Here is a 25,032-nt window from a genome sequence, read left to right on the forward strand (position 1 = left end):
GAAGACAAAAGTTGATATTCAATAAAGATTAACTTTGTGTATTTGCACAAAAGATTTCTGTGGAGTTATGTTAGTCAAAGAAGGTTTGGAGATGAACATGGTTTGAGCCATGAGCTGATTCAGTAATGTCCTGCAAGTTTCTGTTGTACACAGGAATTGCAATGCCTCCCAATTACTAAAACAAAACAAAATAAAACAAAACCATTACCCAGAGGCCAATTCTGCAGTCCAAGAATCATCACACTTGACACTGTGCCATTTGTCTTTTTAGCAGTTCCCACATATGTCACTCACCTAGCCATTTGTTTCATAGCCTGTTCTTGACTTTCCCTGTTCTCTATACCTTCCTTTCGCTAAACACATCACTTCCGTAATCATCAACACCTGGACAGCTTGGCCGTTCACAGGGGACATAACCATACTTATCTAGTTCAGAACCAAACCCTCAAATTGTAAAGCAATGTGGCACATAATGATTTCTTGGGATGTATTTTAAAATAAATTATAGTGATTAAAATATGAGACGCAGAAAGTAAACAGATTCGTGTTGTATATGAGAAAAGTGAGGCTAAGGTGATCAACAGCAAAACTGTCAAGAAGGCTTCTTACAGAAGGAAAGGTTTGATAGAAATTTTGACACAAAAGAAGAGTTTTCTTAGAAAGAAGCGACCATAAATAGCTACATAAATTCTGATATGAACTAGTTCAGGCAAGCAGCGTGAGTTGGCTAAGCTCTGGGTCCAGGCAGCTTCAGTTAGAGATTGAGTCACGCTCAGACATCGCAGGAGCTGTCTCCTGTCTGTGTCCTCTGAGATTCGGCAGATTCAGATACTTTGACCACACCAGCTTCTCCTCTCACGAAGACTTCAAGTCTAAGTTCCAAACTTTATGTTTTATTTTTTCCTGACCTGGAAGGCAAATCTAGCTTTACCAACTAATGTCCTGAAGTTCACTGTGGAATAGTTCATTAACACTTCTAAAGCAACTCACATGGAATCATCATAAATGAGTCAGGTAGATTTCTGAAGAATGGGGTTTTATCTACTGAATCATGATTCTGAGTGGGACAAGAAAAGGTTTTATAAAATAAACTTGGACAACACCCAGTAAACGAAGGGGAAATCAGCCCTGTGGTAACTGTTATGCATTACAACCACCAAGATGGTCCACATGTATTATAGCTGAAGGCATCCAAGGGAATAAGTCTGTTATTTCATAATAAAGAAGATAAATTCCATTGACATTTCTCCCAGTGTAATATGAAAATGCAGAAGTATGCAACATGCCCTTAATATTAACTATGGTCATAGTCACAGTATCTCGGATTCTAGAAGAATCACGGGCCCAGTTGCTAACCAGGTGGCTGTATGTGACACCTCTCAGTGGTTATGGAAGTATAGATTTATGCTGAGGTATCTTCCCTGTGTGAACTGACAAACAGAAACATGAAAGAACCATGAGGATTCCACTATGAAATAGAACTGGATCACATGGGCTTGGCCAATCCTTGAGCCCTGCAGGAGATTCTGTGGGCAACACAAGATTAGCCACCTCTTCCTTCCCTACAGGTTAAATACAATTTTGTCTTCAGTAGAAGGAAGAGAAATGCTTAATGTCACCTTAGGGACCCATTACGCTTCTAAATGAGGCTCAGTTTCCATCTAGTTTAGATACAAACAGATATAAAGTCAGGGACCTGAAGAAGAGGTCAGGACAGAGTTATTCAGACTTCTGTGAATTAGGAGAGGCCATTTGACTGTGGGTCCAATTCAACGTTACCAGGCTTGACCAGAAAAATAAAGAGAAAGCTGAAATGGTTCTCCTCCAAATAGTAAAGCAAATATCACTGTTACGTGTAGTGCAGTATCTCAAGGACAGGGCTGCATTGCAATTAGCGCATTGCATGCCAAGGTGACTTTGCCATGGTGGGACCAAGCTTACCCAACCCAGATGCTGCAGCCCACTACACAGCTCAGCTCTGAGGGGCACTTGTGTGTGTGTTCTTGCTTGTCCACACACACACACACACACACACACACACACATTCACACATGGCATAGCTTAGGGCAAAGATGAGCCAAACAGCTGCAGATGAATTCCATCACCAGGGAAATGCAGTGGTCAGACATGCCAAGCAGGAGATACACAAGGGTAACAGGATGCACCACTCTACCCTAGATACTTTCTCTAAGTAGAAGGAGTCCTCTCTATCCCTGTGATGGTGGAGTGATTGTGTCAATAGGAGAAGTTGGCTCAGCGATTCCACCCTAGGGCGGCTCCTCCTTGCCAGGATGGTGTAAAGGGGAACTGAGGAAGGACGGGTCTGCTCTTCCTTTGCAGGAGCACTCGTCTTCACCTTGGGTGTCATGTCCTGCCTTCCAGCAGACTCTGGCTTCAGGCACGGAGTCTTCAGCCTTCTGGTGTAGACTCTTCAGCCTTCCTTGCAGACCCATTGGCCTCCTGGCACGGACTCCCAGGGGTCACTGCAGTGAGCTCCAGACCTCCGACTGGATCCTTCGCTCTCCAGTGTGCAGACGGACCCTCTGCAGTCTCCCTCATCCTACCCTGTGGGAGGCCATTGTGAGCCAATCTTGTAAATTCCTACTTATATGTTTGTGTATCGTGTGCTATATCTGTTTCTCTAGTAAATACTGACTGATACAATCCATATTATAAAATTTTGAACGATAAATACTAAGCTAGTAACCTAGTCACTTATTCTCACTAGCAGGTACTACACAGCACGCTTACTGTATGCACCACACTTTCTATGACTAGCAGGGCCATGGGTGTGCTTTCGAGTGCTTCACTGTAGACGTGTGAGTAACGTACCACACTATGACATTATGACGGGTGTGATGTCAACAAGGGGGAGGGATACTTCAGTGCCATTACAGTCCTAAGACTACTACTATATATACTTAAGGCATCATTGCCTGAGATATTATTTTATGACACTTATGTTCTACTCTTCTAGTCATACTTACTTTACCTCTCACTACCTCACCACATGGATTTTGTACTCTAATCATTTCAGTATTGTTGCTCTCCTTCCCCAAACAGAAGTTATTATTTTAAAACTTTTTTTTTTTTGAGACAAGCTCTCTCTATGCCAGGCTGGCCTTGAACTCACTATGTAGCCCAAGTTGGCCTCAAACTCATGGAGATCCTCCTGCCTCAGCCTAACACTGGAAACATTTTTTTTTTTTACCACATCTACCACTAAGAACTCTTTTGCAAGTGACAGACATATCAACTTGGAAGAAGTAAGTATAATGGATAAAACTGTATTAGCTTAATAATAAAACTACTTGGAAGATAGGATAGCTTCATGTAAAGCTTAAAACTGAGTCACAAGCTATGGCACCAAGGAATAGGAAAGCATGAATTCTCCAAGAACAAGCAAGTTCTGTGGGAGAGGACCTGCATGGATGGTGGCGAAACACAAATGGGCCAGCGCGTGGACACCCAGGCCCACGAGCGGACGCTGCACACCTCCACGTTTAGACAGGCTGTTATTTCTCCAGGAATGCCTGCCTCCCTCCTGTGAAAAATGTCTGTACCTTTTATCCATTTCCTTTGAGCATATTAATCTCCTTTTCAGAGCGCCGAGGAGGAAGCTAGCTCTCATCACTGTTTCTCCTTCCGCACTCCCTCTAATGGGTACAGTAGTTGCCTCTTTCCACCTGTGCGTTCACCGAGCTGCAGGCAGCTGTGCCTGTGGTGAGAGAGGCGAGGGCCACATCCCTTGCTTCCAGCGCTAACGGTGGAAAATTCTTGGTCTTATAAACAGTAAAATATGCCCAAATCATTGCATGCTGAGACACACTATTGAACAGTAATTTGGCTTTCTCTGACCATCCTGGATCGGTCAAGCCACCCCAACACCCAGTGCTTACATGGAAAGAGGGAAGAATGCTGCTTCCTTGGCTCACAGTGCTGCATGGGGGGGCAGAAGGATCTCACACCCTAAGGGAGTCCGCATGCAGACTGAAGTGGGCCTGGCTCCAGCAGGGAGGCTATGGGGTGAGGTGGGGAACAGAGAAGGCTGCAGATAAGCGGGTTCCTCGGGGCTGCTCAGCCTCCCCCGTGAGGACACTGGAGAGGGAAGCGGGAGGGAAAGCTCTCAGGAATAAGGAGATCTGACACGAAGCGCGGAAGGCAAACCCTGCAAGAGCCTCCTTTCCAGCTTAGTTGCCGCAAATGAAAGTCTAAAACGAAACTGACGTAAGTGTTTGTTTTAAACACAGGGTTCCATAACGTGAAACCTCACCTGCAAGGTCTTGTATTCTTTTGAAAATTGGTTTTATCAGCACATGCCTGCAGTGCATGCTGCTGCCCGGACTTTCTGGTAACCACCACTGATGGGCCTGCTAGGCACCTCGGCGCGAGAGAGGAAAGTGTGGGTGAGGCCTCAGGGCGGCCCTCTCCGCTCTGCACACCACGGATCAGAGGAGCCAGAGGACTCTGACAGGTTGGCTACCAGCGGAGGTAGGATGCACAGACACGTGCTCACACACGCACACTTTTATGCACACATTTACTGAAGAACATGTGTGTTTTTGTGTGTACAGCAAAGTGCTTGTTTCTATGGCTGCACTGTAGGTATTACTGGAACGAATGTTTCCTTTCACACTCACCAAAAGTAGGGTCAGCCTTTTACTGTTTCAATGACGCACTATCGTGATTTTAGTAGACCCCGCATTGTATTATTAATTCTTCAGTACTAAATACTATATACTGGAAATTTTACAAATCCTTATTCTCTTCTCCATTTCTCTATGATGGAATGATTTCATTCAATTGGAATCTATGTGTTTGTATATGTATTTTATGGAGCTAATAGAATTTGTTTTAATTAATCCTTTAAGAACTCCTATAATAAGGACACATGAAGAAAAATTTTAAGAATAGTTTCTTTTGATTTTCAATGTAAAACAAGATGAAAAAATGACCAAGTGGTCTGTGGCTATTTTCATGCTCACTGCAAATTATGACACGTGCAACATTTGTACCAAGGAGCCTGGTGATTCCCCAAGTTCACCCCTTGATTCTGCTGCAGAATGGACAACTTACATCAGAGCCTTTTGATTGAGACTTTGTCTGCATGTTGACCTTGGAAAGGAGGCATAGATTCCAACATTTCACTGGCTAAAGCCAGACAGTGGGAAGGAAGAAGAATGTAATGTTGGATGGTGCTTATCTATCATGGAATCAGATAAGAATTCTGGAGAAAGTATCCACAGCACAAATGGAAAGGACAGATAATTTTTCAATATTAGTGGGAAATAAACCAAGAAATGATGAGATAGGATCATTATTTTAACGAACACGGTTAGACTAATACTTCCAAATCTTTTTTTTTCCCCATTAAGTTTATTGGTACATTTTAGGTACAAAATAGTTACATTCATCATTGGGATCTTGTACCATTACATGAGTATCTTGGTTCTTATTTTTTCCCCTTCCCCTGCCTTCCCTTCACGCCCTCCACCCTTCCCTATTTGCAAAGATTTTGTTTACATTTTTTTCCTTTTCTCATAGTTTTTCTTTTCCCTTTTTTCCTTTCCCCTACCCGTCCAACTTCCCCTGCTCCTTTAGACCTTGTCTTCCTATTGCACAATATCAATTATATATTTTTTAAATTACAATATCAAGATCTAGAAGACATTTCCACAGATTTTACAGAACTTAAAAGTATATTGAAAGCATATTACAAAAATCTTTTTGAAATAAATTTGACAACTTCTAAGAAGTACCTTGGAAGACAAATTCATGAAACTGACTCTGGAAGAAATAAAAAATTGAATAGCACCTATTAAAGAAAATATATTTCTAGCTTGTAAAACCTACCTATATGGCAACAACAGGCTCATATACATTTTAACTGATAAATTATATCAAACATTTAAAGCAGAAAAAAAGAAGGAACATTTCTCCCCTCATTTTATTTTATTTTATTTTTTATTTGTTTTGGTATGGGGGATCCAACTCAGGTCCCTGTGCTTGCAAGGCAAGCAGCGGAACCACTGAGGTAAATCTCCGGCCCTCTGCCCTCATTTTAGGAAATCAACATTGTGCTAATACTAAAACCGGATAAAGATAATAAAAGAAAAAAGTATGAATATAGATAAAAATTTGTTTAATGAAACAAACTATTCGAAGTCAGATCTGGTAGTATGTAGAAAGTGGTTTTATTATAAGGATGGCAGAGTTGGTTCAGCATTGGAAGATCACCCCCAAAAGTCATCATTTTAACAGAGGAAAGGAAAAAGCCATATGATCCTGTTAGTAGTTGGAGAAAAAGTATTGAACTAAATTCTGCAGCTGTTCATGGTACAAGCTATCACGAGACTAGAAGTAGAACAGAACCTTCTCAACAGATTAAAGACATGTACTCCATACTTCCAGTGAGAAAGCCTTACATGAATGGAGAAGATAAAATGCTTTCTCCCTAAGGTGGGGAACAATGGCAGATATGCCTACTCTTCATCTGTCCATTAAACTTTGAAACATAAGCCTAAAGCAAAATAGTCTGGCAATAAAATGACACAATCAGGATAGGATTGGCAAGGTAGAAGTATAATCTTTATATGTAGATGAAATGACCATCTACAGATAAAATACTAAGAAATCTCTAGGAGCCCCTAGAACTTGTATTTTAGTTTAGCAGGATTAGAAAACACAAGGTATATATAAAAATTCAGGTCTATGTATACTTGCTATAAATGAAGAATTGGATATTGAAATTTAAAAGTTATGTAGGAGTACAAAGGACCTGGAAAAGTAAAAAGAAAAAGAAGTGTTGGAAGACATCTATTACCTAATTTTAAGATTTCCTCTAAAACTACAGTAATCAAGGCAGTGTTGGTATAAGGAAAGATATATAGATCTTTGGAATAAAACAGAGAATTTAGAAATAGAACCACACATATATGATCCACTGCATTTTGAAAGATTATTTAACATTAACATTTTATAGAACATAAACTCAATTCAAGAGCAGAGAAAAAGACAGTGTTTTCAGCAAATAGCACTAGAATACCTGGTATCCATATGTAAAAAATTAACCTCAACACTTTATTTCCATACATAAAAATAACTTGAAAGGATCCATGAACCTAAATATGAAAGCCTAAAAGTGTAAAACTTTAAGAAGAAATTATAAGGGAAAATGTTTATGAATTCAGGGTAGGCAAGAATTTCCCAAGATATAAAAAACATGATGTATAAAACAAAAAAATTGATAAATGAGATTCCATCAAAATTTGGAACTTTAAGTGACATCATTAAGAAAATGAAAAGTAGTTCTTAAACAGACCATATTTATAATGCATATAACCTATGACCAGAATATATAAAGAACTTACAGCTCATTAATAGACAACCCAATTAAAAAGTAGACACAAGAGGATGATAAATAGCCAGTATAGCACAAGGAATAGTGTGCAACACTAGAATCAGAAAAAATATTTATCAGTAGAATAACAAGATTGAATTATACACTCATTAAGGAGATGAAGTTAAAAGTTTTAAAAGAACAAACGTCAGCTTAGGTGTGAACCAGTTAGAACTTTCTAATACTGCTAATGTGAATGTAAAATGATAAAACCATTTTGGAAAACAATATAGAAATTTCTTGTATTACCACTTAGAACCAACAGGTCTGTTCTTAAGTTTTTACTTAAGAGGAATGAAAAAACATGTTCACAATAGATTTGTACATACAAGTTGACTATTGCTTATCTGAAATTCTTGGAACCAGAGTGTTTCAGTTTTTGTTTTGTTTTTTGTTTTGGTTCCTGTCAGTTGGAGTATTGTTTTCCACCCTTTAACTTTCAGTCTGAGTTTCTTTTTGAATTAAATGTGTTTCTTGTATGCAGCATATTGTTGGATCTTGCATCTTGACCCATTCTGCCAGTCTATTTCTTTTGATTGTTGAATTGAGACCACTAAAATTGATGGCTATAACTGATACATATTGACTTATCATTGTCATGACGTTTTCTGTTTGTTGGATTTTTTCCCTTTGTGTTTAATTTTTTGTCATGCCCAATGGATTCATTCTGCTGGGTTTCCTGGGGTTGTGATTCTCATTGTCTATTCCTAGGATAGTGTCTAAAATTTTTTGGAGTGCTGGTTTGGTATTCATGAGGCTCCTAAGGTGCTCTTTGTCATGAAAGTATATTGTTTCTCCATCAATTTTGAAAGATAATTTTTCAGGGTACATCAATCTGGGTTGGAGACTATTTTCCTTTAGGGCTTTAAATACATCACTGCAAGCTCTTCTTGTCTTGAAGGTTTGCACTGAGAAATCTGCTGTGATTCTGATGGGCTTTCCTTTGTATGTGATTTGTTTCTTTTCTCTAACTGCTTGTAGAATTTTGTTCTTCTGTTGGGCTTCTGGAATCTTAAGTATTATATGCATATGTGTAGATGTCTTTTGATCATGGGTTCTTGGAGTTCTATATGTCTCACTTATCTGTATGTCAAGTCATTTTCCCCTGCTGGGGAAGTTTTCTGCCATCCCTTCTGTGAACAGTTTTTTTTTTTTTTATGTCATTTGCACTCTCTCTTGTTTCTTCGTCGACTCTGATCAGTTTTATGTCATTCTTCTTTGCATCATCTAGCACCTGCTGGATTGATTTCTTGTGGTCCCCTACAATTTTAAAGAAATTTTTCTTTTCCTGGTCATTAATATCAATCTTATCTTCTATATCTGAAATTCTGGCCTCACATTGGTTCATTCTGCTTCATAAACTTTCAATGGAGTTTACAATCTCCTGGAAATCTGTTTGCATCTGTTTTACGGATTCCTTTTGTTTCCTATGTTGGCATTCCATCATGTTCCTCAGCTCCTATATTTCTTTATCTGTGTCCTCTCTAGATTTATTAATTATGTCTTGCACTATGGGCACAATCTCTGCTGTTATCTGAGAAATTATTTCTGATTTCATTTTTTCCAGATCCTCTTTTGTTGCCAGTTCAGGGAGTCCAGGTGGTTGAGTATCAGAGTGTTCCTTCTCGTTTCCCTTTGGGGTTGCTGTAGGTGATCTGGAAGTCTGGTTTTGAGACTTGTTTACATGTCTTCTCATTTCAGTGGGTGTGTGTGTGTGCTGCCGGCACCCATGCAGCTCACCTCCTCTGTGCCGGCAGGGGTGGTATGGTGTCCTGGAAGCCTCCTCCCATTTGCTGGGAGTGGCTCACCTCCCCTGTGCTCTAAATCTTTTTTCAATTAACCTTAAATCACTGTCGAGAGGATCTTGTTCAATATTTTATGTCACTGCAAGAATTAATTAGCAAATCTCAGAATGATATGAGCATTTGTTGGACATCTTTTTGTTTTCAGGTTGGGTATATATTACTTCTCCTCTCATAGAATGGCCCAGCAATATTTGGATTTAGTAGCCTCAGAAAAGTAAGGAAAACAGGCAGAATACTGGAAAGGAGAATGAGCAGAGCTCTCACACCCACTAAATGTGAAGTCAAAGCTCTTCCCTGCAAGGCTTCTTCACACCTTGACTTAGTCCCATGGTCCATTCTGTACAGCTGATGCCCCACTGAGGAAGGGCAGAACAGCATTAAGTACTTGCTCTAAACTCTATCACACATCAGTGTTTTAGCCACAGCTTTTTCATGACAAGTTCTGTGCTATGTATTTTATGTCATTTGACCCGCGGGAGTTAGAAGACACCAGAGAGTCCCGCAGTCCACTCTACAGAGCTGTAGATTGAGCTCTTCATCTCAGAGTCTGCATGCTTTCAGACAATCACTCATGCTTGCCTGGCCTCCATCTTATATTCTCATCTAGAAGAAGCTTGTAAATCTAGCTCTGCCCATTGATGAGCTCCATTCAGTGAAACAGAGCCAGATAACGCACGATTGCTACTGATACCTGCTCTTACAGTATGCATTCTCTGTGACTCAGAGCAGGCATTTCATTTCCAAAGGCCAAGGTCCCCCTTAGCATCACCTGCAGGGTGGCTTTCCTCTGGGCACTTCCATCCAGAGTGGGAACCACATATTTCCATTTAATTTTTAGCCCAGAAATAAGCTCAAATTTCCCTTTTCTAAATTCTAATGAAGTAAAATTTTCAAGTGCTTTACAAACACACACCATATTTTGAGAAGGGGGAGCTCTTTTGTGGGGCTAATGCTTAAAATGAACACAGACTTACTGGGTTCAAGATCAGCCACCAACCCCATTGGGGACACTGAGAGCCCATGGTTATGGACATCAGCACCCCAGTGGCAGCCTGTCTTTCTACCCTGGTCCCCTGCAGCAACCACTGTCCTGCTGTTTCCAAGGCCCCACAAAGTGTCCCTGAGGGAAGGACAATGAGTGTCCACAGCCACCTACAAGATAACAAGGATTTTCTCCAAAGCTTGGCATTCCAATATTTGTTTTATTCCCTTCCAAATCCTTCTTCGTTTTAATGTCAAAATTAATAAAATTATTTATATACAACAAGGTCTCCTGTGAAGCTTATGACATGCATTCTTTATGGACCATACTCTCAGCCACTTCCCAGGGATCCTTAGGTCTCAATTTGGGTAGCTTAGTTTGTCCCACATAGATTTAGAATTTGACTATATAAATGGGAATCCTCAGAATATAGTAAACATCTTCTGGAACACAATTATAGCATGCATTCTCTCCTAACAAGTATTCAGAGTATTAGTCTGCATATATTAGGGGCCAGTTATGGGCATGGTACTAATCCAAGCAATGACCCCTCTATTACTGTCTATGCAGAATGGAAATTTAATTTATAAGTGGATGCTGGACTATCTGACAGCCTTAATTCCTAGCTAGTAATTCCTATGTCTATATAATTCAGTCATTGATTATGATACATTACTTGGAAAAGTACAAAAATACATGCTGTAGACTTTCAAATTTACTTACAAAAAGCAGAAAATTAGAATACCAAATTTAGGCTATCATTGTAGTTTGTATTTTCTAGTCCAAAACCAGAGCAAGAATCTACTAGGTAGAATTTTCAGAGAATGGATTTAGCTTTTGAGAACTCAAATTACAGGCCAGTAAAAGAAGCAAAAGGCAAGAAAATTGCAGATAAGATATGAGAATGTGAGAGTTAGTAACAGACAGGAGAACGTTTGTGGTTCCATGGTGATCTACTCGGAGGGTACTGACACTGTGGAGAAGAGGAACCAGTGTGGCTGATGCAAGGGTCAGCAGGAATTTGTTCAGCGTTCTTGGGAGGTTCAAAGCAGGTGCATGTCCTGAAGCATGATAGGCTTGGAGGAGGGTGTTCAGAGCACAACAGCTCCAGGGTTAGATTTGGACCCAGCAGGGAAGACTTGGACTCTTCAGCGATGGTAGGAGAGCATGGGTCTTCCCAATAAAAAGCTCGATTGTATTTAATCAGGTGTCTGTGAGGAAACTGGGACAGACAGTCTTGGGCAGAGGCTCCCAGAGTGTCTTCCACAGTCGCGTGTTTGTCAGATGCTGTAGGGGATTGGGAGTGCCTCTCCTTAGGGGCCTGCTACCCTCCACTCTCAGGTCATTCGTCTTGTGCAGGTTCTTCCATTGGAGCCCATGGGCTCAGAAGCACCTTGTGCCCAGAATCCAGTCAGGGCAAAGGAAGTTTCCCTGTGTCATCTTCCCATTCAATCACAATGTTTTTCAGCATGGTTCTGGGGTCAAAATAGAGACAGCTGCTTGGTAAACTCAAGAAAAAAGCAGAACTGTGAAATAAGCTGAACTTATGTCTCTCTCTGCACCACCAAGTGAGCCTGTTCAGAATTTTTTATCCCCTATGGAGTACTACTAAGGCATAAAGGATAAACTTGAGTCATTTATAGGGAGATGGATGCACCTGGAGAACATAACCACTAAGAGAAATAATCAGATGCAAGAAGTTAAGCATCACATGGTTTCTTTTATATGAGAGACCCAAAGTATAAATAATTTAAAGACCAAAATGAAAGACAGATGACAGGAAACTGAGAATTAGATTTTGAGGAGATGGAAAGGGCCTGGGAACTGGGGGAAAATGGGAAGGTAAGGAGAGGAAGAGAAAATAAAGAGGATCAAGAGGCAGCACGTACGTGTATCAGTACCCACAGGGAAGACATTGCAATCCTGTTCATCACCCAATGCAGGGTTCCTGAATGGAAGCAGAATTTTACCAAACACTTCTGCCCATCTGCAAACTGAACTGTTTGTGAACAGAATCATTCATGAACCAAAGTATTACTGTCCTAATAACAATTTTTAAAGAACAAAGCTAATTCCTCCTAAAAACTTAGAGCTTGTTTCTCAAGATGCTGCAATGATTCTGAGATGTAAATCTGTTTGTAGCAAGTTGCTTTATGTTTATACAGACATACAAATATTTTTCTATCTTCAGTGACAGACTTGGATTACAAAACAAGTATTTTTCCATTGTACCATGTTTTCCTTCTTCCTCTGCACATTTTTTTTTTTTAACTGTTGTGTTAGTTTTAAAACATACACTTTTTTCGCCTCTTCTCTAATTAGTTTCGGTACCCTTTCTTCTCTCATCATTTAGTTTTTCTTTCCCTTCTGCTAACCCATCTTTTAAGAAGTGGAAATATCACCTGGCTTTGTCCCCATGTCTTTGCTATTCCTGAATCACTCTCTTCCATAATGGGATAAAATGATTCTCCTCAATGATGAACTAAAAATAACACAATTCATAAATATGATAGTCACTTTACTTGTTTATGATAATAAATCATCACTCACAGTTGTGTACTGGTTATTACTAGAATAGGATGATGAGAAAAATAGCAGCAAAAAGAATACTAAAGACTTCTATCTTCAATACCTTGAACTGTTCTCTGAGTAGCTATTATTTCCCCTTTGGTACCAGCAGAAGGAGGAAGCTGGGATAAAGAAGTGTGATAAGATGCTGTGAAAAGAAAGTACTCACTCAAAAATTCCTAGAACTCTTATTTGCTTATATAGATTCAGGCATAATTTATCACCCTGTATGATAATTTTCAAGTGAAGAGTTTTTTTTTTTTCCTTAAACGTGAAAAATGGTAAAATTCCTTACTATAGGCTTAGTTTTCTCATTGCTAAGGTAATATATGATCAATGAAATCTAGAAAATACAGAAAAGAAGAAAAGAAGCATTTTATTGTCATTTAATCCTTTAGCACTAACAGACTTTACTTTTTTGGGCATGCTACCTATTCCTTGTACTACTTTATACACAAATATTTATAAACATCTCCTTAAATTATATGTATGTAATTGAGTATGTAAAGTTATGATACATTTTTCAATTTCAATAAAATTTTTCATCAGTTTTATAAATCTCCAAAACATTCCTTTGTATCCAGCTATGCTACTGAATTTGGTAATTAAATCTAAAAGTCTTTTGGTGGAGTTTTTGGGGTCTTTTATGTAGAGCATCATGTCATCTGCAAATAATGATGCTTTAACTTCTTCCTTTGCTATCCCTATTCCTTTTATTTCTTTCTCTTGTCTAATTGCTCTGGGTAATGTTTGCAGAACTATATTGATTAAGAGTGGTAACAGTGGACAGGCTTGTCTTGTTCCTGATTTTAGAGTGAAGGCTTTCAGCTTTTGCCCATTTAGTACAGTGTTGGTTGTTAGTTTGTCATAGATGGCTTTTATCAGATTGAGATACAGACTGTCTACTCCAATTTTCTGTAGGTATTTTAACATGAAGGGGTGTTGGACTTTATCAAACACTTTTTCTGCGTCTATTGAGATGATCATATGGTTTTTGTCCTTAGCTCTGTTTATATGGTATATTATATTTATTGATTTGCATATGTTGAATGATCCCTGCATCCCTGGGATGAATCCTATTAGGTCATGGTATGAATTCTATTGATCATTTGCTACATTCTGTTTGCAAGAATCTTATTGAGGATTTTTGCATCTGTGTTCATTAGAGAGATTGGGTTTTGGTATCAGAGTAATGCTTGTTTCCAGGAATGAATGTGGGAGTATTGATTTCTTTTCACCTTCAGTAAAGAGTTTGAGAAGTAGCAGCATTAGGTCTTCTCTAAATTTCTTGTAGAATTCATCAGTGAATCCACCAGGGCCTGGGCTTTTCCTTGTTGGAAGGCTTTTAATTACATCTTCAATTTCACTGACTGATATTGGTTTATTTAGAATTTTTATATCTTCTTGATACAATACTCAAAAATCCCATACACAAATAATAAACTCACTGAGAGAGAAATTAGGGAAAAAAACACCTTTAAGAATAGCATAAAAAAGAAAGAAATACCTAGGAATCAGACTAATGAAGGAAATAAAAGACCTTTACATTGACAGTTACAGCAATCAGAAAAAGGAAATGAAAGAGGATAGTCAAAAATGAAAAGATATCCCATTTTCTCGGGTAGGAAGAACCAATATAGTGGAAATGGTCATACTCTCAAAATTGTTATATACCTTCAGTGGAATCCCAATCAAAATACCAATAGCATATCTCACAGAATTAGAGAAAACACTTCTAGAATTCATTTGGAAGCAGAAGACACCTAAACTAGCAAAAGTGATTCTAGGCCACAAAGGACAGACAGTGCTATCACAATCCCTGACTTGAAGCTATATTATAAAGACACTGTGATTTAAAAAAATCATGGTACTGGCAAAAACAAACAAACAAACTAAACAACAAAAAACACAGACCCGAGGTTCAATGGAACAGACTAGAAATGCAGAAAGAACTCCAAACAAACTCAGGAACCTTATCTTTGGCAAAGGAGCCAAACACCTTCACTGGAAGAATGACAGCCTCTTTAATAAATGGTGCTGGAAAAACTGGCTTTCACATGTTGAAGATTAAAACTAGACCCATATCTCTCACCATACACTAAACTAAAATGGAAATGGATCAAAGATCTAAATATTAAAAGAGAAACACTAAATCTGCTGTAAGAGAGAATAGGTAGAAGTCTTGAAGACACAGGTGTAGGCAAAGATTTTATGAACAAAACCTTGATCACATGGAAAATATCACAAAGAATCAACAACTAAGATCTTGTCTTATTAAAAAGCTTTTGCACAGCAAAAGAAACCACCAACAGAGTGAAAAGACAACCCACAGTGTGGAAAAAATTTTTGCCAGCTGTTCATCTGACAAAGGGCTAAAATATAGAATATATAAAAAACTCAAAAAATCAGACCCCCCAAATTAAAAACCCATTCCAAAAATGGGCATCTGAAATTAATAGACATTTCTCAGATGAAGAAATACAAATGGCAAATAAATACATGAAAAAATGCCATCACTGGTCAGTCAAGAGATGGAGATGAAAACAACACTGAGATTCTACCTCACCCCAGTAAGAATGGCTGCTAACATGAAATCAACCAACAACAAATGCTGGCGGGGGTGTGGGTAAAAAGGAACCCTTCTCCACTGTTGGTGGAAGTGCAGACTAGTGCAACCACTGTGGAAATCAGTGTGGAGATTCTGCAAAAATTTAAAAGCAGAGGTTCATTTGACCCAGCTATTCCCATTGTTTGTATCTTCCAAAAGAATTAAAAGCATATATGAACATAGAATTAAATCATATACAGCAATATATGTGCACCCATTTTTATAGTTCTGTAGTTTGTAATAGCTAAATTTTGGAAACAGCCCAAATGCTAATCAACTGATAAATGGATAAAGATGTTTATAGTGGAGTACTACTCTGCCATATAAAAGGATAAGTTTGAGACATTTCTAGCTAAATGGATGCACCTTGAGACCATACTCTTAAGTGAAATAAATCAGACACACGTGTAAATACCTCATTGTTTCTCTGGTGTGATAAACTGAAAGTGTAAATAAGGACCAAAATATATAATAGACATTGGGAAATGGGAAGAAAATGTTCAAATGAGAAAGGTAACAAAGGAGAGGGGAAGGGGACAGGAAATAGAGGACAAGACAAAAAGAGAATAGAAAGGAAAATGGAAAGAAAGCTTCTGTAAATAAGGAGAGGAAGAGGGGCTGAAGGGAGGGGTAAAGGAGTGGGAGAAAAGAAGCAAGAAATGTACAGGTACAAATTCCCTCTGATGAATGTCATCTCTCCCTCTCCCTCTCTATCTATCATCTGTCATCTATCCAAAATGTACCAATAAAATTAAAAAATGCAAAAAACCCCTAAAGCAAAACAAAAAACAAAACAGTCCTCTATGGAGCATAGATCATAATTTATTTAATAAATATTTTTGAAAATTTAAGTTTTTCCTATTTTCTCTATTAAGTGCAACATAGCAATAACATTCTTTGTTCCATTCTTTCTGTCCATGCAGTTGATATTATTTGGGACAAAATTTTCCAAATAGAATTTCTAAATCTATTACTATGAGTAACATGAAAGTAATTTAAAACATATCAAACTTTAGCTAAAAAGAGTTATTTATAATTTGCTTCCACATTTACACAGAAATACTCATGTATTTTTATGAACAAATATTTTGAATACTTCACAGTAAGCAGCTGTGTCCCTCTATTTTATCTTCCTGTAAAAAAAAAGGTCTCAATAAAGCAAGATTAATTAACTGTAAAGCAGATCTTAAATCATCTTCCTTTTAAAGAGAAATACTTGCAAGTTTCTCTACAGTACATTTTCTGTAATTGATTATAAATTACTATTAGCACAATTCATTCCGTACTTTAGGAAAGAACACACCCACTGCCTTAGGGTTCTCTGTCATTGCTTCCCTGAAAGAGTTTTATGAATAGTTTGTGGCTACATTTCTTCACACATTAAGAATGATATCATAAATGCTTTAATAGAAGCCTTGAGTTATAGCACAAAATAATGAATAAGTCAATATACCAATGACTATTTTAAAAAGAATAAAGATAATTATTCCAAGAAAGAGTAAAAATCATTCATCTGGTATCAGAGAGAAGATAAATTCCCAGGTAATATGTGTGTGGAACTATCTTTATACCTCTATAGCTGTGTCTTTTTATAGTTTCATGAACTCCACTTAGGTAACATGCAGTAATGCAATGGTCACCTACTGATACTCCCGTTAGTACTCCGGATATATTAGTGGAAAAAACACTTTTTAATTCATCACTTTGAAGTGTAATATATGTACTCAATTCCTAGTAGAATATTTTCTACAGGCACTAAGGAAAAATGATTGCTAGGAGTTATTTCACTGTACAATATCACATTAGCATTAACTTTTATTTTACCGGAGTACACCAAATATGCATATTATATAAACATACATTGCTTTTCTTAAGAGAACATGAGTGGAAGGACTCTAGGCAAAGCCCTTAAGGGATCAGAGATTTAAAAATAGCTCCCAGGAAGTGAAAGATTTTATCAATCGCTCTGTCTTTGTCAAATCATATTAGCAACAAAGACTTCAGTTCCTTCTGTTCAGAGCTACCGGCTGGTGTCTTTATGGGGAAGAGAGGTACAACCTATCTCCATCTGATGGAATTTATTCTTTATTTGATGTAATTACACTGAAAGCCAAACATAACATCTCAAAACTGAGACATTTAAATTCTAGATTAAATGCAGAAAATAAAAATTCCCTTTGATTGTTATAGAAGTGATACCCAGGACATACAATACAGAAGGAGTAAGATATTGTATAGAAAGGAAGAGAACGATGTCCTGTTGAGGGAGTTAAATTCTGAATCCTTGTAAAGGTGATATGCAAGGAAAATAGCAGAGCCCTCTATCACATGTCTAACTGAGTACACAGCCATTATACAAAAGCCTGTGATAAAAAGCTCTTTGGTTTCATGCAGCTTATTAAGATCAGACAATAAGTGGAGAAAGAAACGTCACACCTGCATCTTACAATTGGGAGCCCTTCCTGATTAATTTGTCAAGGACCCTTTGGCCAAATCATCAGTTTTCAAACTTTCATGGATATGAACTTAATATGATGAATAGTCTGGATTCCTGGGTTACATGCACAGAATTCTCACAGGACTGTTCTAAATCTTTGTAACCCTAATGCGTGTGCTTCGTGGGCTACATGTTAGCTTGAGGAAATCAGACACCCAATCGATACAAATGGCTGATAGCCATAGCATCACAACCATTATTAGCCAGGTGGCAATTGGTCACAGTTTTAAGCATTTCATTGAGTTGGGACCTCTAATGTTGTTTACCTGGACAAACATCTCTTTATACTGAGGCCATATTTCAATCTCTGGTGGGACATGGTCTGATCTCCCAAGGGGACTGGGGGTCCTGGCTTGGGATTCTTCCAGATCACGCATTTCCTATGTATCTCTTCACCTGGCTGCTGGCTTGGGCACAAAGGTTTTGGTAATTTGGGGACCTTGTATCCATGACTGGCATTTGAAGTGAGTGGACTCTGTGGGACAGTCTTCAAACCTGTGAAGTATGACATTATCCCAGTGTCCTAAGTGTCAAAATGGAATTGAATCATATGATACCTAATTTCTGTGGAAGAATTGAAGAAACAATTTTGATATTAGGGTAGCTCTCAGAAAGCAGGTTATTTATTTCCTGAGAAAAGGCATTAATTTTTTGGGGGGGTACTGGGGATCAAACTCTGGACCTTGCGCTTGCGAGGCAGGCTCTGGAACCACTGAGCTAAATCCCCAGCCCAGGAATTAATTTTTGTAAAGGTCATCTCATGAAGACCCAAAGCCCCTATGGCAATGGTTGAGTTAGTGATATATAAATCTATTTTAAATATGATAGATCATTATAATCTTATTCAATATGTATAAACATATTTGCACTCTCCAGGTCTCCAAGCATAAATGAGAAAGTTACATGAGGTTAGAATACCAAGTATTTAGTATAGTAATGCAAATATTACCATAGATAGCATTGTTCTTACTTGCTTCATTATTGTTGTAGCAGACTGTAAAGTGGTAAAAGGGCAGATGCAGGTAGGAGGACAAAGTCTGGATTTAAGCCCATGGTCATTTACTTATCAAAAATGTCATTTTTATTCTTAGATGAGCACTTTCTTCATTTGTAAAATGGGCAAAATACAATAATTTGATCTACACAGTGGTGGAAAGAACCAAATATAAAAAAGCTGTGTAGATTATAAATTCTTTGCAAATGTTATTATTTGCATATTAGAAGTGGGATTTTATTTACTTATCTTTATGTGTTTACCTCAATATTGCAGATTGGAAATGGTCCAAATCTAACTATTTTTGTAAAGCTTTCTTTCTTTCTTTTTTTTTTTTGTAAAGCTTTCTTATACATGCAGGTGGCTTTCAAGATCAAGCAAGTTAATCTTGATAATTTGTGTCATAGATGAGGAAAAAACTCAGGACAGAGATCAAATCCCCCAACTACTTCATCCAAATTGTATCCCTTATTTCTTAAAAAAAACAATCAGGTTCTAGAATCTGTTAATTTTGTAAAATTCGAGATTAAATGAAAGTAACAGACATTTATAAAGTTGAATTACACACATTTTAAACATGAAACTCTAGAAAGACATTATGGTACACATTCTTGTCAAAAGATTTTAGGGCCGGGGATTTAGCTCAGTGGTTCTGCACCCTGCTGCACAAGCGCAAGGTTCCAAGTTTGATCCCCAGTACCAAAAAAATAGATAAGATTTTAAAGATAGATTTTTAAAAACTATTCTATTGGCTAAATGATAAATGGATCACATAATTGGCTAAAATGCTACTTCTCATCCTGAAAGGTATATGACTAGAAGTGGGGTACACTTGTCTTTTAAACAAAAATCAATGAGAACCAAATGTTTTGCATTTTTGGAATTAGCATTGTTTTCTTACTCCTTCTCTGGTCAATTTATGTGATTACTTATGTATGTAATATCTGTTTTCTCTAAATATGTGCCTCCGTATAATTTAATTGCATTGTAGGCATCTTGACTTCATATAATTGAGATAATTTGGGCTGCTTATATTTTTAAAATACAAATTATCTTTCTTGTGTTTATTACCTAATTGCATTTAGATACCAACATTCTAAAGATATGTTTCATGAAACAAAAGCTTCATTTAGGACTAGGAGAACAATAATAAAATATAAACTTGATCAGTGCAGTTTCCTGAGGGTCTGGATAGAAAGCTAATAGAAATGTCAAGCACAAGGGATACAGATGTAAATGCCAAACAGGAAGTCAGTCTGGCTGAATACATCAGCAAAGGTAGATATGGGAAATAAGTGGAGAGAACATCTCTTAAATTTCCATGGAGTCTTCCTCAGATAAGACTAATTCCGTCTTCCTTCTGCTATTTTGTAGTGATCATAACACGAAAAAATGTTCCATTTCCTAATTTGGATTCCTCTAAACTTCAAAGACAACCAGTCATCAGAAAACTATATGAATTAAAGACATAATTAGGTTCAATGTAATTTTCATAAATAAGTGCATAATAAGTTATTGTAAGATGCTAAAGACACGTAGTTTTATAAGTGCCTAGGAATAAATGGTAACTACTGTTTGCATTTATTTATTTACACATAACTTGTTTTTCCATTCCTCATGTTAGACATAAGAGACAGATTTTCACACTTCTGTGGAACATGTAGCACATATCACAAAAGGGAAACAACTCTTTGCCTCAACACAAATCACTTAATACCCTCATTGTCCAAATACATGAATGATACAACATGTAGGAGAATTAAACTCTGAACTGGATGGGCTGGGTTTGAAAAGATATTCTATTGTTTATCTGTGTCATCTAGGAAAATTTTATGTGTTGTGCTTCTATATTTTAATATGAGAATAAAATTAACTATGATATTATTATATGGTATATAAGAAATGTTAGCTATGCGCTCGCTCTCATTCATGCTGGAATGCGGAACATGAAGCTCATGGTGGTCACTGTGATGTACTGTGTGTAGCTTCCAACCTCACTGTAAGCACATTTCAGAATCCAGGAGTGACATTCATATTATTATTTCTCATTACTGATTAAATCCGTTTTGGAATACAAAGAAGTATTTTTCCCCATGGGACAGTTTTTAAACAATTTCCAAGTATTGTTGAGGAAACAGCAATGCATTTAGAATGAAAACACAGATTAGGAGCTGAACTTCCCCCTACTACCTGACACACACAGTTACACACACACACACACACACTTAATGACACACACGGTGTGAGAGTGTTCTCATCATATTACTTCTCTGAGCATTGGCTTCTCATAGGATGAAAGAGAGCAACTTCATAGACATTGTGTGAGAAGTATTAGCTTTGTGTATTGTGAGTTATTTGTACAAATTAAAGTTGTAAAGATCCTTTCACTGAGAATAGACCACTTCTTTTTAGGTATACCTGCTCAGCTTTCTGTGCACTACTATCCAGCTGTCATGCTTTATTCTACAGTTCTAGGACAATGTGCACAGGTATGATAAAATCATTCTGCTATGCCATTGAGATTGAATGGTCAGAACCCTTCCCTTAGTTTCTATTATAATCCTAACTCCATTTACATATAGACATCCCAGCCACTCACTTCCATTCCTGTGGATTCAATAAATATATTTGGAATGAATGATTAAAACTTGACTCTGTTGGAAACAGGGCAAAAGTTTCTAGCATACAAGACACATTCTTGTATTTTCAATGCTTCTCAAAAGTTACAAATGAAGGGCAATTTCCATGTGGGTTCTAGCCTGAACAATGGTGTCGTAGGGTAGAAAATTGTGTAGTAATTTCCACAGAGTATTTTTCATAACCAAATACATGTATAACTTTTTAAAACAGATACTATCATAGAAAAATCATTAAAAAGATACACATGATGGATTAGATGATCATGTATTTAATCATTCCTTTTCTTTATATATCATGAATAAAACACAAAAATTGGGAAAGAATACATTTTTAAAAGTATCTAATAGAGGGGTCATGGAAATACATAGTTATAAAAATTTCAATGTATTAAATAAACCCTTCGTGGATTCTTCAAAACAAGGAAAATTCTGCAAGAGAAGTACTCACTGGTATTTAGGGAGACAGGACCAGAGCTCTGTGAAATCTTAATAACTGGATGTGAGGGGATAGGATGATTGGTAATTATCTTGAAAAATAAGATAAAGAGTGATTACAAAGTATAATTTGCTCTTATAGAATATGTGTAGGCCACATGAGGCTAGGAAAAGCTTTGCAAAAATGAGTTTATATCACTTAATGTATTGCACAGGTCACAGAGAATAACAGAAATTACAAACATAGATGGGAATGGACCAGATCATGCTGCAGGGAAGATTTTCTGGCTACCAGTGGGCAGGGGGCTTGTTAAACTTGGAGAAGGTGAAGTTACTTAGGAGAACATAGAGGACCTGCATTGGGTAAAATAAAGAAGTTAGCCTTCTAATCCCTCTGCCAGGCAGTTCTGAGTCAAGACATATATATATATATATATATATATATATATATATATATATATATATATATTTTACTTTGTTTTAACAACCTTCCATTGTTAGGTACCACACTGGAAACCGAAGTGATCAGGTGGAAAGAGGTATGGAAGATGAATATTAATCTATTGCAGTCAGTGCTGTGGAATATGCAAGATAACTGGAATGATCACAGACAAAAATAGAAGACAGAGATGAAGGGTATTTTTAAGGAGCTCAGCAGATGTAGGTTAAGTTTGAAGCACTTTCAGGACAGTGGAGCAGAAGTCTTTTCCAGACACTCTGTAGTATGCAGTTCAGGGGAAAAGATTGGATCCAGATGTGGATGTCAAGCTAACTGCGCAAGGGCAATAGTTAAATCTAATGGAACAGAAGTGCTCCTTCTGAGAGCGGTGGCCAGAAAACAAAGGAAAACTACAACAAATGTGAATATTCAAGCTGTCACTTAACTGTCAAGTGCTTTGTTTACGAACCTCTTTCTCCTGCCCAGTTCCACTTTATAACATTATATGCAATTCTAAAGAATAGATTTTTCTGGGAAATTATAGGTTCAATACTCAGTAAGAGCTTCAATTTAAGAACAATATAACAGCATAGAGATCTCGTTACTTATGGTGGAGAGAAAGTTCAAAAAAGTATACTTTTATCTCCAGATTAAACAACAGCCTCCCTGTAAAACAACTCAAAACAAAAGGAGATCTATGAACACAAACCAGAGATTGCTTGGGATGACATAAAATTGTTCTGAAATAACTTTCAGTAAAGAAGAGGGGTGAAATTCTCTGGAGAATCCTCCGGTGGTGAGGATTATGAGAAAAGGTAAGTAAGTTAGAAGGAGATTTACTTTACAATATTTAAAATACTACCAATTCATTACATAAAGCCTTTCTATACAATACAATTAATTTATGGACATCTCCAAGTTGTTTATGATAAACCAAACCCAGCATTGTTTTGATGAATACTAACTTCACAGCAAAATAAAAACAGTAAGATTAGAATAAGTGATTCTTATATGAAATAAAAATTCCTCATATTGAATTCTATCGATACTGTGAGTTCACAGAGAATTAAATCATGTCATAATATAACATAACTCAAAGTGACATTGTCTTATTCTGAATGAGAATGTAAATGCATGTATTATCCCTTATATAATTATATGAAGTTATGAGAGATAACAGACATGAGAGAAAGATGGCATTCATGGGATGATATCTTTGACAGCATCAATCTTGCCAACATAAATTAAGCCCTGATAGGCCTGAGAATCCAGAGAAACAAAGTTCACTTCATTGTTAGCATTTTTCTGAGTTCACTGAATCTGACTTGTGACATTTCACTCCATGAGTGAACTTCTCACCCCTCTGTTCTTTTTGCAAAATCTAGTTATACATTTAAAAAAACAAAACAAAACAAAATTGGCATCACCTATGCCACAACCAAATAGGTGACATCAACATTTTTTCACACATCTGACATTAAAGCAGTATAAATGTAGTTTAATATACTCACACGTGTCCATCTACAGGTTAGCTTACCAGTGGGGACAGACACGGGGTGCTGAAGTTCCAGTTGACAAGAAATCCTGGAGAGGTCAGCCAAACAGGTTGAAGTCATGTCAGAGCTGGAAGCCTGCTCATGTCTGAAGCCTTCGGAAGACAGAGTATCCAGTTCAAATGTCACAGCTGACATTGCAAAACTTTCAAGCAACCATGTAAACAAAAGTTCATGCTACTGAATTTTCAAATGATCTTAGGGAAGGAAACAAGTTACTGTATCATAATCAGTAGTCACTCCAGGCTTTTCCACAGTTATTTTTACTTGGAAATCCAAAGGAAATAAGGTCTTAAGTTTTCTGTATCCACACCTTTCTTAGAGGAGCAACTTCAAGGATGGATTTTATAACTGCTTTCCTTGAGGATATCTCATGCCTGTAAATGATAGCAGCACTTATCCTATCTCAGAGAGGCTGCAGTGGAAACAAAAAGACTTAAGTGAAGACTTAGGCAGGGATGCGAAGGGAAGCTTTTAGTCAGTGAGTACTGGAAGCTCTCAGGCACATTTTTGTATACAGGAGACCAGCTGGGTGGGGCCGGGGCCTGCCCAGGAATTCGACCCTTCTCCCCTGGGTAGTCCATCTGAGGAATGGTTAGCCGGGAGGAAGTTAATCCTAAGTGATGTTTCCTGGCTCAGGGTTGTGAGAATTTACTCCAGCTTTTGGAAAGATGATTGTGACAGTGAAGATGAAATGTAGTTTTTGCTTTGTTTTGTTTTGTTTTGTGATGGTCAAATAAAATGTACAGCTAGACAAACACAAAAGATTAGATTTCAGAGTAGGAACAGATGACCAATAGAAGAACATGATGCTGAACAGGTAGGGATTAGCGAGGCTCGGTTTGTTGCATCGTTTGCAAAGTAAAATACCTGCTCCCTCTGAGTATCAAGGTAGAGGCTGCATTTATCACTGTCAGAAATTCAATGTGGGTCCTCACCTTTGTTATCTTCTTCTCTTAGTTCATGAATTAACTAATGAGCTGAAGTTGGAACCATCTGCTAGCTTATCACATAGTAATTTGGTGGAAGCTCTCCTTCAGTTTACGAAGTTAAACTAGCAGTGGTTCAAACTAGTTCTTTGATGGTCTGTATTAATCCATGATTGATTCATTA

At 37.5% G+C, this 25,032-nt stretch overlaps 1 protein-coding gene across 2 annotated transcripts in view; it reads right to left on the reverse strand.

Annotated features, from left to right (window-relative positions):
* Window positions 1-24,155, reverse strand: part of Ano3 (anoctamin 3) — a 364,844-nt gene extending 340,689 nt beyond the window's left edge. For both annotated transcript variants that reach the window (XM_087211519.1, XM_087211518.1), the window contains exon 1: window positions 23,904-24,155. In XM_087211519.1, the coding sequence (XP_087067645.1) occupies window positions 23,904-24,057 (154 nt within the window). In that variant the 5' untranslated portion in view covers window positions 24,058-24,155. The remainder of the gene's footprint in view (window positions 1-23,903) is intronic.
* Between the last annotated feature and the right edge of the window lie 877 nt (window positions 24,156-25,032).

Source organism: Heterocephalus glaber, unplaced genomic scaffold (genome assembly GCF_053883595.1).
Source record: "Heterocephalus glaber isolate CG9 unplaced genomic scaffold, H.glaber_assembly_v1.0 deba00001428, whole genome shotgun sequence".
Lineage (NCBI taxonomy): Eukaryota > Metazoa > Chordata > Mammalia > Rodentia > Bathyergidae > Heterocephalus > Heterocephalus glaber.